The sequence below is a fragment of the Canis aureus genome, chromosome 9, assembly GCF_053574225.1.
Source record: "Canis aureus isolate CA01 chromosome 9, VMU_Caureus_v.1.0, whole genome shotgun sequence".
In the NCBI taxonomy this organism is placed as follows: Eukaryota; Metazoa; Chordata; class Mammalia; order Carnivora; family Canidae; genus Canis; species Canis aureus.
In genome coordinates this window covers 4,706,644-4,724,546 of record NC_135619.1, presented here as the reverse complement: position 1 = coordinate 4,724,546, position 17,903 = coordinate 4,706,644, and the positions used below count along the sequence as shown (strand labels likewise).

At 48.3% G+C, this 17,903-nt stretch overlaps 1 protein-coding gene across 4 annotated transcripts in view; it reads right to left on the bottom strand.

Annotated features, from left to right (window-relative positions):
* The window catches only part of SLC24A4 (solute carrier family 24 member 4), a 164,275-nt gene that overhangs the window by 111,622 nt on the left and 34,750 nt on the right, over window positions 1-17,903 (bottom strand). The window contains exon 1 of one of the 4 annotated variants that reach the window (XM_077908537.1): window positions 3,336-3,412. The exons of 2 other annotated variants lie outside the window; for them this stretch is intronic. Coding sequence is in view for 1 of the 2 variants with exons in the window: in XM_077908534.1 (XP_077764660.1) it covers window positions 2,636-2,693 (58 nt within the window). In the remaining variant the exon portion in view is untranslated. Of the gene's footprint in view, window positions 1-2,635; window positions 2,872-3,335; window positions 3,413-17,903 lie in introns of those variants that run through there. One more of the 4 variants, XM_077908534.1, reaches the window with a different exon arrangement.

Below are 17,903 nucleotides of genomic sequence, written 5' to 3'. Positions count from 1 at the left end.
AGGGCTGACAGGCATGGATGGGAAGAGGTGGGGAGACGTGAGGTGTTCCCAGCCTGACCCAGGCTCAGGCCAGATGCCCCTCCTCGAGGATTCCAGCAGCCCCCCAGACCCCCTGTGCCCTGGCCGCTCTGGGGCCTCCCCTCTGCCTTCAGGCTCTGAGCAGAGCCTCCCAGAACAGCACTCACATCCCTCTTTGGAGCTCTCTCGCCCACGTGAGCAACCTGGGCCCTGTGGACTGTGAAGGCCGAGAAAATTAAGGCCATTCCACCTCAAGTTTAGCATTAGCACAAGTACAGCCATCTTAGGCCCCTGTGAATAAGAGCTGAACTTTATAGGAAAAACTGCTGCAGAATGTCCTCGGCAGGGAATCCCATATCAGATCTTAATAAACTCCCCCACCCTTGCCCCCATATTGGGAAAAAAAAAATTCCTCCACCCCTTCTGAAAATCCCCTAGACAGCCCATAAAAAACCCAGCTGTAACCCACTTCGGGGTCCAAGCCCCTGCTCCGCTGTGTGGAGTATATTTGGACCCAAGCTCGAGCTTGTAAATAAACCCTCATGTGCTTGCATCGGTGTCAGCTCCCTGGTGGTTTCTCAGATTCGCAATCTTGAGCACAACATGGACACCCCAAGAGGCCGGGCTGGCAGCCCCCCTGTACAGACCCTGAACCGGGGGCCTGCCCAACAGCAGTTCTCAGACTCAACATCCACGGTTTCCCTTCTGCACTCATGAAACCAGAGAACATTCCAGTCCCTTAAACACCACAGTAGCCACGGGACCAGGCGTCGTCCCTCCAAGAGGCCACTCCACTTCGCTTTCAGTAAAGACCTGACTTCACTGCCATCATCACTGCAACTTGCTAAAATTAAAAACTTCCACCCAAAACACAGCAGAAAGGGTGAAAATGGGATACAGTCCATATCTGACAAAAGGACTTGCCCAGATACAAATCAGGAAAAGAAACTAACAGAAAACCAGACAAAGACGCCTCACTTGGCAGAGCAGTGAACAACTCTGAGGTCAGCTCAGGTCCCGCTCAGGGCCGGCCGTCTTTGGGGGCCCGGAGGGACCTCAGGAGGTGAGGATGCGAAGGAACAAGGACCCCCCGCTGCTCCCGGAGGCCACGCGGCTGGACTGGCAACCACCGGCTGAACGATGCTGGGGGCGTGGTGGGCACAGCGTCCTACCCCGCTGCAGGCACCAAGGTGAAGGCCTGGGTCCCCCAAGGCGGCACTCAGACTCTCTGCAGCACCGTCCAGTTGGCTCCACACCCCCTAAGTGCCCGCAGACCGGGAACGGACGACCAGCCAGTCCTGTATCTACTGGTCCACGGAATGTGACAGAGCAAAGGGAAAAAATCAACGCCCCACAACAACGTGGAAGAGTCTCATATAACAGGGACAGGGCATCGGGGCAGGGAGTGCCAGGGATGGGGACGGGGAAGGGGTGGGGGGATGGGGGGACAGGGATGAAGAGAGGGGTGACAGGGACGGGGGATGGGGCAGTGGGAGGGTGGGGACAGGGACAGGGGCCGGCGGGGTGGGGGGATGCCGGGGACAGGGAGGGGGCATGGTGGTGGTGGTGGTGACAGGGGTGGGGGACTGGGTGGCAGGGTGGCAGGGGGGAATGGGGGGAGGGGGGATGGGGACGGGGGGGCGGGCCCAGGGCCATGCCGGGGGAGGGGTGGGGGGCTAGAGGGACACCAGGCGGCAGGTCCACCCAACCCTTGAGGTGGATCCCCCTAGCCGGCCTGCAGCAGGTCACACTGGAACCTCCTCCCTCGGCGTCCTACTTGTAGGACCCCCCCTGCCTGGAGCTGGACACCCGGGGTTGACCGCACATGCCCTCCCTCTGCCCTTCCCGGGCAAACCGGCTGCGGCGGCACCTGCTGCCTGTCGCCCAACGGCCCGCCCTGCCGCCCCGCCCACGTCTCCGGGAGGCCGCGGAGCAGGGTCCGCCCGGGGGTCCGGGGGTCCGGGGGTCCGCGGGTCCGCCCGGGGCAGGCCTCCCGCCGCAGCCGCCCCGTGCTCCGAGCGGTGGGGCTGCGCCCACGAGCCCACGGCGGAGCTCAGCCGGCAGCAGCGCGGGGGTGCGGCCTCCCCCTCCAACTGGGTCCCCCGGGCGCCGACCCAGCACCCACCCGGCCAGGAGCGCGCCCCCGGGCCGGCCGGGGAGGGGGCTCTGGCCGCTCAGGACACGCCCCGCAGCCCCGCAGCCCCGCTGCCCCGCAGCCCCGCGCGGCCCCATGCGGATGCGGATGCGGATGCGGATGCGGATGCGCGCGGCAGACTCAGCCGGGGGTTCCTGCGCGGCCGCGCAGAGGCGGGGGAGGCCCCGGGGCTGGGGGAGTCCCGGGGCGGGTGGGAGCGGCCGGCGGTCGCGGCTTCGCCACCCCGGACCCCAGGTCCCAGCCCGAGGACCTGCCGCCAGCGAGCTGTCGAGCTGTCGCCTGCGGCAGAAGTCCCGGCCCGGCCATCCCGTTCTGCACAAGAGAAAACCCGAGCCTGCGCTCGAGCCGGCTCCGGGCCGACCCAGGCTCCGTGTCCTCTGGGCCCCTGCGGGCGGGCACTACCGAGCTCCAGGCTGCACAGGAGGGTAACTGCGGAGGGCCCGAGGGAGGGCGCGAACCTACCTGACCACGCAGCTTGCAGAGGGCAGGATCTGAGCCCCCGCCGCCCCGCAGAGCCCATTGTCTCCCGCAGGGCTCCAAACAGCAGCTGGAACCACTGCCCTTAAACATCCCCTCTGGGCAGCCCGGGTGGCTCAGCGGGGGGCTCAGCGGGTTAGCGCCGCCTGCAGCCCAGGGCGCGATCCTGGACACCCCGGATCGAGTCCCACGTCGGGCTCCCTGCATGGAGCCTGCTTCTCTGCCTCCCTCTCTCTCTCTCTGTCTCTCATTAATAAATTTTAAAAAAAATCCCCTCTGACCTTCTTACTTGGCCTCATGCCAAGTAAACAATAGTAAGTACATTATAAGGACACAAACCGTCTCACTCTCTTCAAATAACGTGAAACACAGAACAGAAAGTTCACCGTTCTAAAGCACACAATTCGGGGGCACCTGGGGACTCTGTGGTGGAGTGTCTGCCTTGGGCTTTGGGTCCTGGGGTCGAGTCCCCATCAGGTCCCCACAGGGAGCCTGCTTCTCCCTCTGCCTGTGTTCCTGCCTCTCTGTGTGTCTCACGAATAAACAAAACTTTAAAAATAAAAAAATAATAAAAATAAAGCATACGATTTGCTGGCACTTAGCACATTCACAAGGTTGTCAGCCACCCCTACCCATCTAGTTGCAAAAACAGTTTCCTCATTCCCAAATAAAACTCCTCACCTACCTATTCACCAGCTACTCCTCACAACCTCCGACAACCACCAGCTGACAGTGTCTAGAGGTCTACGGGTTGCCCATCAGGGACAACTCCACATGACGGAGTCCTACCCTACGGGGCCTCTCTCACTTGGCACCACATTTTCCAGTCTTCTCCGTGGGACAGCATCTCCTCTGTGCCTCCTTACGGCCGAGGAACGCTTTGCTGTGTGGACAAACCACTGTTTCTTCATCCGTTCATCAGCCTGTGAGCATTTCCACCTCTGGCTTTGACAGAGAAAATACATCCTGGGAACATCCTCATACAGGTCTCTGAGCCTTTGTTTTCGATGCCATTGGGCAGGTACTGGGTGACACGGTAATTCGAAGTTTACCTTATTCAGAATCCCCCAAGTTGTTTTCCATAGCAGCTGCCTCCTTTGGGATTCCCACTGGCAGTGGATGGGGGTTTCAATTTTGCCACATCTTCAATACTTAAAAAAAAATGGGGATCCCTGGGTGGCGCAGCGGTTTGGCGCCTGCCTTTGGCCCAGGGCGCGATTCTGGAGACCCGGGATCGAATCCCACATCGGGCTCCCGGTGCATGGAGCCTGCTTCTCCCTCTGCCTGTGTCTCTGCCCCTCTCTCTCTCTCTCTCTGTGACTATCATAAATACATAAAAAAAAAAAAAGAAGAAGAAGAAGAAGAAAAAAAATGCCAGCCACCCGCGGGGATTCAAAGTAGCATCACCCAAACCCTCTCTTGATCAAACATGAATGTACCTTACTCTAGTGCTCAGCACACTGATGGCAGGATGGAGGCTGGAGTACATTTCATCCTATCAAATCCAGTTCCCAGAACAGGCTTTGGTAAAATGTAACTATTTGAGGAGAACATCATCATTGGTTTAATTTCCCTCATTACCGTGCCTTATTCTCAGAAGGTCTAGGGTAGGGTCTGGGGGATTGTAACCTCATTTCTAATCAGATCTGGGTTGTTAGGACTCTACGGGCTGACCGGCAACAACAACAACAACAACAACAACAAAAATGTACTCTATAATCTGCTGACATTTTGTTACCCACAGGACTCAAAAAATACATGTGCATTTCAAAATTTAATAAAACCAAAAGACAGGAGCAAATGTTTAAAGAGAATTAAAGATCTATTAACAAAAATAGGGCAAGCCAGCAAATTGCGAAACACTGCATCCAATGTTTAAAGGTCCCCTAACTCTGGTTTATAGGATGTTGGCATGTCCTATTTTTTAAGGCTCTATATATTGAGAGCACAAATTTAAAATTCTGACTCAACTCCCAGATGCTGAGCATAATGAGAAAACATGGCCAGAGCTGGCAATGGAGAGAGTCAAGGAAGAAACGGCAGGACTGGGGGACTGTTGCAGGAGACATCTGTCACCGGAATGCCTGAGCTCTCTGCAAACTGGGAACAAGGGACTTGGCATGAACCTTGAGAGAAGCCCTGGGCATGGGAGGCCCACCTGCACAAAACCACCTCTGTCTACGGAGATTAGCTTGTGATATCACGCTGCTGTCCAAGAAACCTGTGACAGACTCAGGCCCTTCAAAATGGTCGTGGGTTTGATCCTGGATGGTTACTCACTGCCTGAGGAGCCTCCAAGCCTCCGTCGTCTCTGTTCCACAGGAACCACACACCACCTGCCCCCCTGGAAGAGAATGGCGTGTGGCGCTCCTCCCCTAGGAGGGACTCAGCTGACACCAGCACTCCTTCTGGCCTTCTGGGTGTTAAGCCCTGAGCTCACCGTGGCACAGTGGCCCTCCCTGGGTCAGGAAAGGTGGGGTCAAAGTCAAACACGGTCAAAGACCCTTCTGACTGTCCCTGCAACCACTCCTCCCTCTCCAGGACCCGCACCCAGGAAAGAACAGAAGCAATGAACTTTCTGGTCTTCTCTCTGCCTTTTGGCTGGGGCCTCTTTTTCCCAGGTCTGGTTTGAACGAAGAATAAAAACAGATCATTTCCCAGGTGCAATAGTAGCAGTGATGTCATTTTAAAAAATCTTTCAGAGATGTGTGCTGAATTATTTATGAACGATATCTCACATGATGTAAGGAATTTGCTTCAAAATAATCCTATAGGAAGAGGTGAGGGTAGCCCAGGTAACTCAGCAGTTTAGTGCTGCCTTCAGCCCAGGGAGTGATCCTGGAGACCGGGGATCGAGTCCAATGTCAGGCTCCCTGCATGGAGCCTGCTTCTCCCTCTGCCTGTGTCTCTGCCTCTCTCCCTCTGTGTCTCTCATGAATAAATAAATAAAATCTTAAAAAAAGGGATCCCTGGGTGGCGCAGCGGTTTGGCGCCTGCCTTTGGCCTAGGGCGCGATTCTGGAGACCCGGGATCGAATCCCACATCGGGCTCCCGGTGCATGGAGCCTGCTTCTCCCTCTGCCTGTGTCTCTGCCTCTCTCTCTGTGTGTGTGTGACTGTCATAAATAAATAAAAATTAAAAAAAAATTAAAAAAAAATCTTAAAAAAAAAAAAAAAGGAAGAGGTGAAAGGTAGGGGTACTGATAAAACCTCCTGGACTGGCCATGAATCTGAGTGATGGGATACATTAGGGGTTATACTATTATCTCTATATTTTTGAAATTTTCCATGATGAAATTTTTTTTAAAGATTTTATTTTTTTTTTGAGAGAGGGCATGAGCAGGGGGAGGAACAAACAGAGGGTAAAAGCAGGCTCCCCGCTGAGCAGGGAGCCCAATGCGGGGCTTGATACCAGCACCCGAGATCATGACTTGAATTGAAGGCAGACACTTAGCCAACTGAGCCACCCAGACACTCCCATAAGGAAATATTTTTTACAAATAAGAAAATGCTAAATAAACATGGTTAAACAGGTACAAACATAGTGCTAAGTGAAGGGTGTTCTTTCCAGAGTTCCCTGTCCCCATCCTAAAAGTCCACTGGGTATGGAGACAGATCTTCCCCCTCCTTGTTCTTAGTGGTGAATTTTTCGGATATACAAAAGGACGAGAGAAAGAATAACTATCACAGAGCCTCCGAACACCTGCACTCAGGGTATTTGATAAGTGACTGCAGAGGGTACCTGAGGGGCGAATGTGGCAAGGCAGGCCTGCAGCCCCCACAGCGGGGGCACTGACCCCTAGATGGAAGCCAGAGATCCCCCGGGTACCCCCTCTACTCACTCTAGCACGCTATGGAACCAGGCAAGGCATGTCTCCCAAAGCTTCTGTTCCCTGTCAAGTGTCTATTGTTCTTATAAATGATCCCATGATCCCCTCTCTTCACTAGGGCTTGGCAAATGTGATGTGCGGGGCAACGTTTCAGCATGTCTCTGAAATCTGGAGATATCTAAATCAATATCATTCCCACTCTACAGATGAGAAATGCAAGTTCAGAAAGGCCTAGAGCCTGAGGAAGGTCCAAGGGAGTGGGCCAGATCCTCAGACGCTGGAAGCCTGGGTGCACTTTGCTGCAAAACAGGGACTCCAAGACTCCTGCTTATATGACACTGTCACATCCCAGCTCAGCAACGGGGAGTCTCAGGGCCAGGTGTGCAAGCACAGGCAGTCCAGTCCTAAAGCAGCTCCGCCCATCAGCCGCCCCTCTCTCGGAAGCCCCAGGGGCCCCATGCCCTCCTCGCTCTCGTGTCAGCCTCAGGCTGTGGGTCACAGACACCTGCAAGCAGTCGGCTGCTCAAGGTCAGAGCCAGGCAGGTCACGGGCCCCCTGAACACTGCTATTTTCATTTATTTGGCCGTGAGAAGTGGGGTCTGTCTAGTGAGCTGTGCACACTCGGAGACAGTCACAGGGGCTCACGGGAAACCATCACCCTTCTCCCTGTGATGACCCTCTCTCCCATACTGACTTGTGCCAGCCTAATTACTGCCCCTAATTCATGTCAAGATACTGCTCAGAACCTGGAGAGCCTGCCCTGGCTGCCACAGCCTCAAACTTTTATTTTACTATGATGTATTTATACAAACACACCATGGCCTGTGTTTTCCTCCGTGTCATCCTTACACCCTGGATCCTCAGATTCTGCAACAGCACTGCCTGTTCCGGATCCACACAGCCACAGTCTGCAACAGTCTAAGGATATAGCCATGACCCCTGAAACGTACACTTCATAAGACACGGCCTGAGTTCAGAGTGTGTGTGTGCAAATCCACTGAAACAGAGATACGGAAGAGACCCTGCATGTCTGAAAATGTCTTTATTCTGCCTTCAAAATTGATTAGGAGCTCCGTAGGATAGAGATTTCCAGGCCAGATTAACTCTCTTTCAGGATTTCCAAGGCATTCCTCTGCAGCCTTCTAGCAGCCAGTGCTGCTGGCAACAAGTCTGAAGCTGCTCTGGTCTCGGTCCTTTGTATGTGATCTCTTTCTTCTTCATTAGGAAACTTTTAGACATTTTTCTAAACACCAGGGACAAGTTCACAATGATAAGCCTTAGTGAGGCCCTTTTCATCCATTTTGAAGACCTAAATATACTTTTCATTTGGAAATTCAGTTCCAAGAAGCTCTTGAAGTAATTTTTTAATGATTTCAGCCTCCTTCTTGTCCCATCTTTCTAGAATATTATTCTGATGTTTAACATTCTGATCTTTTTTTTTTTTTAACATTCTGATCTTATTCTCTAGTTTTATTACTTTTTTTTTTTTTTGGTTTATAATAAAATCATGTTTTATCCTAGAAGTATTTCTAGGCAAAGAAATGGAATCCACAGAGGTGAAGAGACTTTCCCAAAGTCACACAGCTAATATGTGGCAGATTCAGGCATCTTCTGTCTTAAATTTCTCTTTGCTCTGTATCTGGGAGACTTTCTCAATTTTCTCTTTTAACCATGTTTTGAGTTCTTCACCTCACCTGCACGTGAATCTATGGGTTCTCTTTTGTAAGCTTTTTAATATTAACTTACTTTGAGGCTTTTCAAAGCTAAAGAGAAGCTAAAAGAAAGCAATGATGGAACAATCCCCAAAAGAGATCCCATGTTAGGCCACAAAACAAGTTGCAATAAACTTAAGGAGATTTAAATGTGTTAAGCATCTTTTCTGACCACAACGGTATGAAACTAGAAATCAATTACAAGCAAAAAACTGGGAAAAGCACAAACATGTGGAGGCTAAACAACATGCTACTGAGAAATCAATGAGGCATCAAAAAAACTCCAGAAGGACATTGAAAAACAGCTGGAAACAAATAAAAATGGAAACAATAGCTCAAAATCTTTGGGATGCAGCAAAAGCAGTTCCAAGAGGGAAGTTTATAGCAATGCTGGCCTACCTCTAGAAACAAGAAAAATCTCAAACCCACAGTCTAAATGTACACCTAAAGGAACAAGCAAAAAAAAAAAAAAAAAAGTCCAGTCATAGAAGGAAAAAAAATAGAAAATATTTGAGTAGAAATAAAATACACTAAAAATACAATAGAGAAGTTAAATGAAAATAAGAATTGGTTCTCTAAAAAGACAAATATTAATGAACTTTTAGCCAGACTCATTAACAAAAAAGGTCTCAAAATGAGAAATGAAAGAGATGTAACAATCAACACCACAGAACTATGAAGGATTACAAGAGACTACCACGAAAAACTTATATGCCAACAAAGTGAACAAGCTAAAAGAAACAGGTAAATTTCTAGAAGCATACAATCTTCTAAGACTAAATCAGGAAAAAATAGAAACTCTGAACAGACCGATTACTAGTAATTAAGTGAAATTGGTAATGGGAAAAACTCCCAGGAAACAGATGTGCAGGAACACATGGATTCACGGCTTAATTTTACCAAATGTTTAATACCTATCCTTGCCAAACTATTAATACAAGAAAAAGGAAAACTTCCAAAGTCATCCTATGAGGCCAGCATTATCCCAATAGCAAAACCAGACAAAGACACTACAAAAACAAAAACAGTACAGACCAATATCTCCGATGAACACAGTTACAAAAATCCTCAACAAAATTTTGGCCAATCATTTTCAATGATCCTTTTAACACATTAAAAGGATCTTTTACCACAATCAAGTATGATTTATTCCAGGGATGCATAATATCCACAAATTAATGTGATATACCACATTAACAAAATGGAGAACAAAAATTATATGATTCATCTCAATTGATACAGAAAGGGCACTTGACAAAATTTAACATCCATTCATGATAAAAACTAAATATGGGTTTAGAGGGAACATACTTCAACATAAGAGAGGGCTATATACGACATAAGAGAGGCTATATACGACAAACCCACAGCTAACATCATACTCATTGTTAAACTAAAAGCTTTCCTCTAAGATTGGGAACAAGACAATAATGTCCACTTCTTGCCACTTTTATTCCACATAGTACTGGAAATCCCAGCCACAGCAATCACACAGGAAAGAAAAGACATCTAAACTGGTAAGGAAAAAGTAAACCTGTCACCGTTTGCAGATGACATGATATTATATATAGAAAACTCTAAGGACCCCACCAAAAAACTATTAGAGTATATTAATCCAGTAAAGTTGCAAGATATATAATATACAGAAAAGTATTGTATTTTAGAATGTTAATAAGAAAAAATTTAAAAATCCCATCAAGAATAGAAAGAATAAAATACCTAATAATAAAATCCAATGAAGGACTCAATTAAACTATGACACTGATGAAGAAAACCTGAAGACTATATAAATAAATGAAAAGATATGCCGTGCTCACAGACTGGAAGAATATTGTCAAAATGTCTATACTCCTCAAAGCAATCCAAATATTCGATGCAATTCCTTTTAAAATCACAATAGCATTTTTCACAGAAATAGAACAATTTTAAAATTTGTATAGAACCACAAAAGACCCCGAATAGCTGAAGCAATCTTAAGAAGAACAAAGCTACAGGTATCACAATCCAAGATTTCAAGCAACACTACAAAGCTATAGTAATCAAAACAATATGGGATAGCACAAAAATAGATACAGAGATCAACAGAACAGAATAAATAGCCCAGAAATAAATCCACACACACATAAGGTCAATTAATCTATGGCAAAGGAGGCAAGGACATGCAATGGGGAAAAGACCATCCCTTCAATAAATGATGTTGGGAAAACTGGACAGCAATACACTAAAGAATGAAACTGGGTCACTTTCCTACACCTTACAAAAATATGAACTCAGAATCAATTCAATACTTAGATGTAAGATCTGAAACTATAAAACTCCTAGAAGCAAATATAGGTAGTAATCTCTTAGACATAAACCTTAGCAACTTTTTTTCTGGATCTGTCTCCTCACACAAGGGAGACAAAAGCAAAAACAAACTACTGAGAAACAACATCAAACTAAAATGCTTTTGCACAGTGAAAGAACCAATCAATGAAATGTAAAGGCAACCTACCAAATGGGAGACGATATTTGCAAATAATGTAACTGATAAAGGGCTAATAGCCCTTTATATAAAGAACTCATACAACTCAACACCAAATAACCCCAAATATTTCAATGAAAAAAAAGAGGCAGAAAATCTGAATAGACATTTTTCCAAAGGAGATTCATGGATGGCTAACAGATACATGGAAAGATGCTCAACATCACTCATCATAAGGAAATGCAAATCAAAACAACAATGAGATACTACCTCACACCAGTCAGGATGGTTAACTAATACCAAAAAGATAAGAAATAATAAGCATGAGCAAGGGGGTAGAGAAAAAAGAATGTTCGTGCACTGTTGGTGGGAATGTAAGTTGCTGCAGCCACTATGGAGGTTCCTTAAAAAATTAAAAATAGAAATACCATATGATTTAGTAATTTTAATGTTGAGTATTTCCTCAAAAAACATACAAAATACTAATTTGGAAAGAAAAATGCACCCCTATGTTTACTGCAGCATTATTCACAATAGCCAAGATAGGAAAGCAACCTAAGAACCCGCCAAAAGATGAATGGATAAAGAAGATGTGGTACATACAGACAGTGGAATATTACTCAGCCACAAACAATGAAATCTTGCCATTCAGGACAAATGGACATAGAGGGTAAATGCTAAACAAAATACGTCAGAGAAAGACTTATATGGTTTCACCTCTATGTGGAATCTCAAAAACAAATGAACAAAACAACCAATAGAAACAGTCTCATAAATTCAAAGAACATGCGGTTGCAGGGTGTGTGTGGGTGAGTGGTGGTACAGGGAGAATGAATAAAACAGGTGACAGAGGTTAAAAGGTACACACTTCCAGTTATAAAATAAATAAGTCACGGGGATGTAAAGGGAATATAGCCCATAATCATGTAACAGCCTTGTGAGGTGACAGATGGTAACTCCACTTCCCATGGTGAACACTGAGCCATGTACAGAATTATGGAACCACTACGCTGTCCACCTGAAACTAATAACCCTGTGTGCCAGCTATACCTCAATAACACATACAATGAATGTCCATGTTCCCTTTACACCTATTGACCGATTCATATTTGCCATGTTCACTTTCTCCATACTACACATTTGTTTTGCTAAACCATTTACAAGTAAATTACAGATGCCCTAAAATTCTGCCCTAAATGCTCCAGTACCTTTTTCCTTAGAACAAAAATATTCTCCTCCATTCCATGGGGTCTTACCAAGAGTGATTTCAGCCCCTCCCTGACCAAAGAGATATTTGACAACATCTGGAGACATTCCTGAGGCATGTCTCAAGACAAGACGTAGGGTGTGCTGCCAGCATCCAGTGGGTAGAGACCGGGGATGCTGCTAAACACCTACAACAGCTCAGCCTCCACCGGAAATAATTATCTATCTAAAACCTCAACCACACCGAAGTTGAGAGACCCTGCTCCTATACCCACAACACCATTATGACTCTTAAGGAATTTGATCTTTTGATAGAACATTGTCTCACATAGGGCTCATACTCGGATTTCCAAAGCTGTCCCCAAAATGTGTTCTGCAAATATATTTTTTCCCAGTCCTGGACCCGACCATTGCATTTAGTGGTCGCATCCCCTTTGCTCCGAGGGGGAGGACCAACGTTTTCCTTTTCCTCCTTCACCTCTTTGAAGTCTCCCATTGGTTTCTCATATACTAACTCCACAAAGAGATCTGTTGGTTTCCTTGTGTTTATGCTGACACTCAACACCTTGCTAAGAATACTACATGGATAATGTGAGGTCTACATTTATCCCAGGAACATGCACTGGCTCCCTCCTTACAGGGTCAGTTGCCTCCAAATTGCTTTTCTTCTGTTCAGTTTGCAAAGTCAAGGCTCCCCCAAGAGGTGGGTGATTCTCAGCTGCCTGGGCTCACAACCCTCTGGAGGTCACGGTCTTTATTTTTTGGGGTGATTTTTAAACATTCAAGTATAATTAACACACAATGCTGTATTAGTGTCAGGTGTTATGACTCAACAATTCTTTATTTTTCTCAGTGCTCATCAAGGTAAGAGTGCTCTTAATCCTCTTTATCTCCCCATCCCCCCACCTGTCTCCCCTCTGGCAGCCACCACTTTGCTCTCTGTATTCCAGAGCCTGTTTTTTTTTTTTTTTTGGCTTTTTTGTTTGTTCATTTGTTATGTTTCTTAAATTCCACATATGAGTGAAATCATATGGTATCTGTCTTTCTTTGACTCACTTGTTTCACTTAGCATCATACCCTCGAGCCCAATCCATGTTGCTGCACATGGCAAGATTTCATTCTTCTTTATGGCTGCTCTGAGTAATATTCCATTGTATATACACACCTTCCTTATCCACTCATCTATCAGCGGACACTCAGGTTGCTTCCATATCTTAGCTATTGTAAATGATGCTGCGGTAAACACAAACAGGGAATACATCTTTTCAAGCTCATGTTTTCGTTTTCTTTGGGACCACACCAAAGTGAAAATCTTTTGCACAGCAAAGGAATCCATCAACAAAACAAAAAGGCAACCTACCAACTGGAGAAGATATTTGCAAATGATACATCTGGTAAGGGTATTTTGGTAATATCCAAAATACATAGACAACTTACACAACCCAAGAGCAAAATAAATAAATAATTCCATTAAAAAAATAGGCAAAGGACCTGAATAGACATGTTCCAAAGCAGGCATCCAGATGGCCGACAGACACATGAAAAGGTGCTCTACATCGCGCATCATTAGGGAATTGCAAATTAAAATCACAATGAGATATCACCCCACACCTTTCAGAGTGGCTAAAATAAAAAACACAAGAAATAACAAGTGCTGGCAAAAATGTGGAAAAAAACAGAGGTCAGGGTCCTTAGAAGCTTCCTCTCGGACTGATCTGAATCCCCAAGGGGATCTGAATCAGAAGGGGAGGCCAGCTGTGGGTCTCCATCCAGCATACAAACCTCCTCCTAATCCCTCTCCTCCAAGGACACAGTGTCATGCTTTCAAAGAAGTAAACAGTGATTTTCTGCCACAGGATAGGGTAGTCTGGCTGTTCTAAATCCGGGAGAGGGGTGGAGAGGATACTGCACTGCTTCCCCGACCTCCTCTAGACCCTCCTGTATTCGGTGGCACATCCCACCAAGACAACTTACTTCCTGTTCACATGTCTGTTTTCCAGCTTCCAAGACACTCCATTTCTCTTTCTTGTCTCTCTGAATTTTAGCTTTTAAAAAACCCTTCTGGGTGAGCTCATAACAGGAAGGAGCCAAGATGGTGTGCATTTTCAACCCACCACCCTTAATGGTGGGTCTGCACCCTTTAATATCGAAGCAACAGATAAAGTCCCAAAACCACCGACCACAGGAAATTCAAAGGAACCTCTCCCCAGACATCTCCAAAGACCCAGGCAAATAACCATCCAGAACTCCAAAGAAAGGCAGGTGGACTGTCAGCTGTCCTGTCCATGTCACACACAAGCATCAGCCAACCTGCCGAGGAAAAAGGTCACATGATGTCTCCAGGAAGATCATGTTGACAATTCCCTCCTCCTCGTGGCTCAGACTTTGTCAAGTTTGCGGTTAACTTGTTGGGAATGAGTTGACTGCCACCTGTTTCTGTGTATTGGTGGTTTTCATCGCCCTGTGGGATGTTGGCAGGTTTCCTATCTCACTTCGGAATCGGATTCTAGCATCCTTTCACTAATAAGGTGTGTCTCCTGGATCTTTCCCGGGGTGAGCCTGACCATGCTGCCAGTTCCCTCATTAATGAGTTCAGTAAGTCTCTGACACATGCTCGCAGTCTATTTGCATGAGAATTAGGTGTTTAACTTTTTTCAAAAATATACCAACAGTTCCCCAAGGGCTTCTGTTTCTCTCAAATGCTCCATCTCTACCCTGCAACCCATAGGCAGCACTCGCCAGCCCTTCTCCACTTTCCCTGCGCTGTGATATCACCTCTTCTGTTTTCTCATCCCCCAAAGCGCCCCAACCCTCAAGGCCTGCCCTCAAGGCAGCCGGTGACTCCAGGCTTGGTATTACAAACACCAAGGAAATGGAAAATGGAAAATGAGCATAGCAGGAAATGGAAATGGAGCATAGCATCGTGGTGCCACTCTGAGCCCTCGAACATTCCCTGCAGGGTAGGTTCTGATCAAGGCACAGGGCAAACTTGACCTTGCTCTGCCTTCATCTTCTAGCATGTTGGGAGGAGTCTGTGAGTTAACACAACATCCGTTAGAGCAGCGCCCGGAGCCCGGCAAGCACTCAGTAGCCCCTGGATGGGAAAATCCCCCCCTCTCGAGCCACCAACAGCACGGAGCACAGTCACCTGGTTGTACTCTTGCTTCATCATGATCAGGGTCGGAGGACAGACATCCCAGCCTCCATCTGAGCAAGGCCTGGGTGTCTGGGTGTGCCTTGTCCTTCTTTTGGCCGCATCAGAAGGCACTGAGGGGACACACAGAGACTGCTCCCACAATTTTGGGATGGCACCCTGTACATCTAGCTGCTGTCTTGCTCCACTCCTGGTAATGTGTCACACCTCAAAGCCAAATGGAAAGTGCATTCTTCAACCACAGCTAGGCAAGAGGTTTTTGCAGAGTGGCCGAGAAAACCCTGAACCCAGCACAAGATGGTCTGGGTCTAGTCCCAGGGTGGTGCTCACCAGCTGTGCAACCCTGGGCAAGTGACTCAGGCTCTCTGAGCCTTGGGTTGAAAAAGAAGGGGAATTAATCACCCCTTTCCTACCTGCTGCAGGGTTGTTCTAAAACCCTAAAAAGATGATGCTTCTGCAAGCTCACAGGAAAGTATAAAGTGAGATTTATTATCACTACAAGCTCATAATCCTGCCAACAAGAGCAGTTATACCCGTTATTAAAAACTGTAAAAAAAAAAAAAAACAACAACACAACAGCTAAACATATTTAGACAGATACTAAGAAATAAAAGGAATATAAATAGCAACTTTGACTTTGGGGAGATTCACCCTGGACTCACCCCCTATTACCTACACTCAAGTCTTAAATCAGACCAGTTTTTTGTGTTTTTTGTTTTTTTTTTAGAGAGAGTAGGGGGCAGGGAGGAGGGGCAGGAGGAGAAAGAACTTGAAGCAGACTCCACGCCCAACACAGGGCCAACGTGGGGCCAGGCCAACGTGGGGCCAACGTGGGGCTTGATCTCCCAACCCTGAGATCATGACCAGCTCTGAAACCGAGTCAAGTGCTTACCTGACTGAGCCACACGGGGCACCCCTGAAATCAGACAAGTTTAAAAGAAAACAGTGCACAACAGTGCATCCCACGTGCATAAGGCAAGTGCCAGGCAGGAACAAAGGGCTCCACAGGGCATGTATGTGGGCTGCCTGCCCCACAGGGGAGGAGGTGGGAAACAGCTACAGCCAACATACGTTTAACAAGCACGTGCCCCGTAACGTTCGAGGTGCTGCTGGATACACTCAAGCAGGAACCGTGACTATCTTGGTCTCCAATTTGTCATTCGGGGGTTGGAGGGGCAGATGGAGTGGCTCTGAGCTCTGGGCGATCAGGGACAAGAGATCTGAGGAGGCAGGAGCTGTACGAAGACCAGGGGAAAGTGTACCCGGGGAGGGAACAGCAAGTGCACACGGGGACCTTCCCAGCTTCTGCAATTCCAGCCTCCATGACGGGGAGGCCTCTGGAAGCCAGGAGTCCGCTATATTTCCCTGGGCTGTGAGCTCCAGGGTTACCTCCTCATGCCCCCCGCCATTGTCCCCCAAGCTCCTCGCTAAGCCCTGCAGGTGTCCTGTATATACACCTGTTTCCTGCCATATGTTTATGGATAAGTGTTTGTGCTTTCCCTGCCTCTCCCCCCTTCCTCCCAGAGGGCAGTGATTCCCACTCTTTACTTTGTGAGTCTGCCCTGCCTGTCCCCCTCATCCTCCCCACTGCTCTCGGGCCCCAGGGGCCTCTCAGAGAGCTGTGCCCGGAGGCAGCAGCGGGGGCACCTAAGGATGTACCCTCCGACAGCCACAGATCTAGTCTATTCTGTGGAAGTGCGGGGCCACCACCTGCCAACCACCAACCATTGGCCAGTGCTGGGCGGGGAGCCAAGGAGCTCACAACGTGTCCAGAAAGGCAGCTTTATAGTAACACACAGGTGACCCGTTAATAATTATGTCATGAACACAGTAGTGAAAAACCAGAGTAACTCACTCTGCCCAAGGGCATCAGGAGAGATGCAGGGAAGTGCTGTTTAAGTTGGATGTGGATGGATGGGTCAGGGGCAGCTCAGAGTCTGCCTTGGGACTCAGGTCGTATGTAATCCTGGGGTCCTGGGATCGAGTCCCGCATCAGGCTCCCTGCTCAGTGAGGCATCTGCGTCTCCCTCTCCCCCTGCCTCGCCCCCTGCCCCATCTTCTCTTGATCTCAATCTCTCTTCTCCCTGTCTTGCTCGCAAATAAATAAATAAAATCTTTAAAAAAAATAATAAATTGGATGTTGAAGAACGAGGTCAGAGCCAGCTGACAGGATGCTGGGAAGGACGCTGTGTTGGGGAGGAGAAAGCAGGGACACAGGAGTGACACCATCAGGGTTCAGGGGGCATCCTCCCATGCAGGTGAAGCCAGGAAACCCGGGCAGCAGGGGCCGGATGGCCAGGGCCTCCACATGCCAGGCTGAGAAGTCTTTTCCTTGACTGGCCATGAGGATTTCTGGAAACTTCAATCAAAGAAGGGGCGTGGACAATGGGCACTCTCAGAAGAGTGGTCACGGACTCGGGGATGCCGGGCCAGAGGGCAATGCGGCCTGCCATCTGTGCCATCGACACGGGTGGAATCGTCACGTGCCCCACGCGCTGAGGCCCCAGGCAAACAGCAGCCACAGGCCAGGAGCCGGCGGCCCAGTGACTGGGGCACGCAGGGTGGCAGCACGCAGGCCCAGATGCGCAGCCAGCCCCAGGATCTGATGCACGGCCAGCGGTAAGCTCCATCAGCCCACCTGCGCTCAGCCCCGCGCCGGCCCTGTCCTCTGTCCTCAGGGCCGTAACCGTCACCTGGGAGATTCGGACAGGGATGGGCTCATCCTCCAGGCCAGAGGGGCTGCGCCATCTGACTTCACGCTCCCACATGCCTGCAGCACCCGCCCAGGGGGCCAATGGCAAGTGACTAACACGACGAAAGTTTCCCCTTCCAAATGTTTCCTTCGCTCCTCCTCTTTGTTATTGGTTCTTAAAAACCAGTCCCCTCCA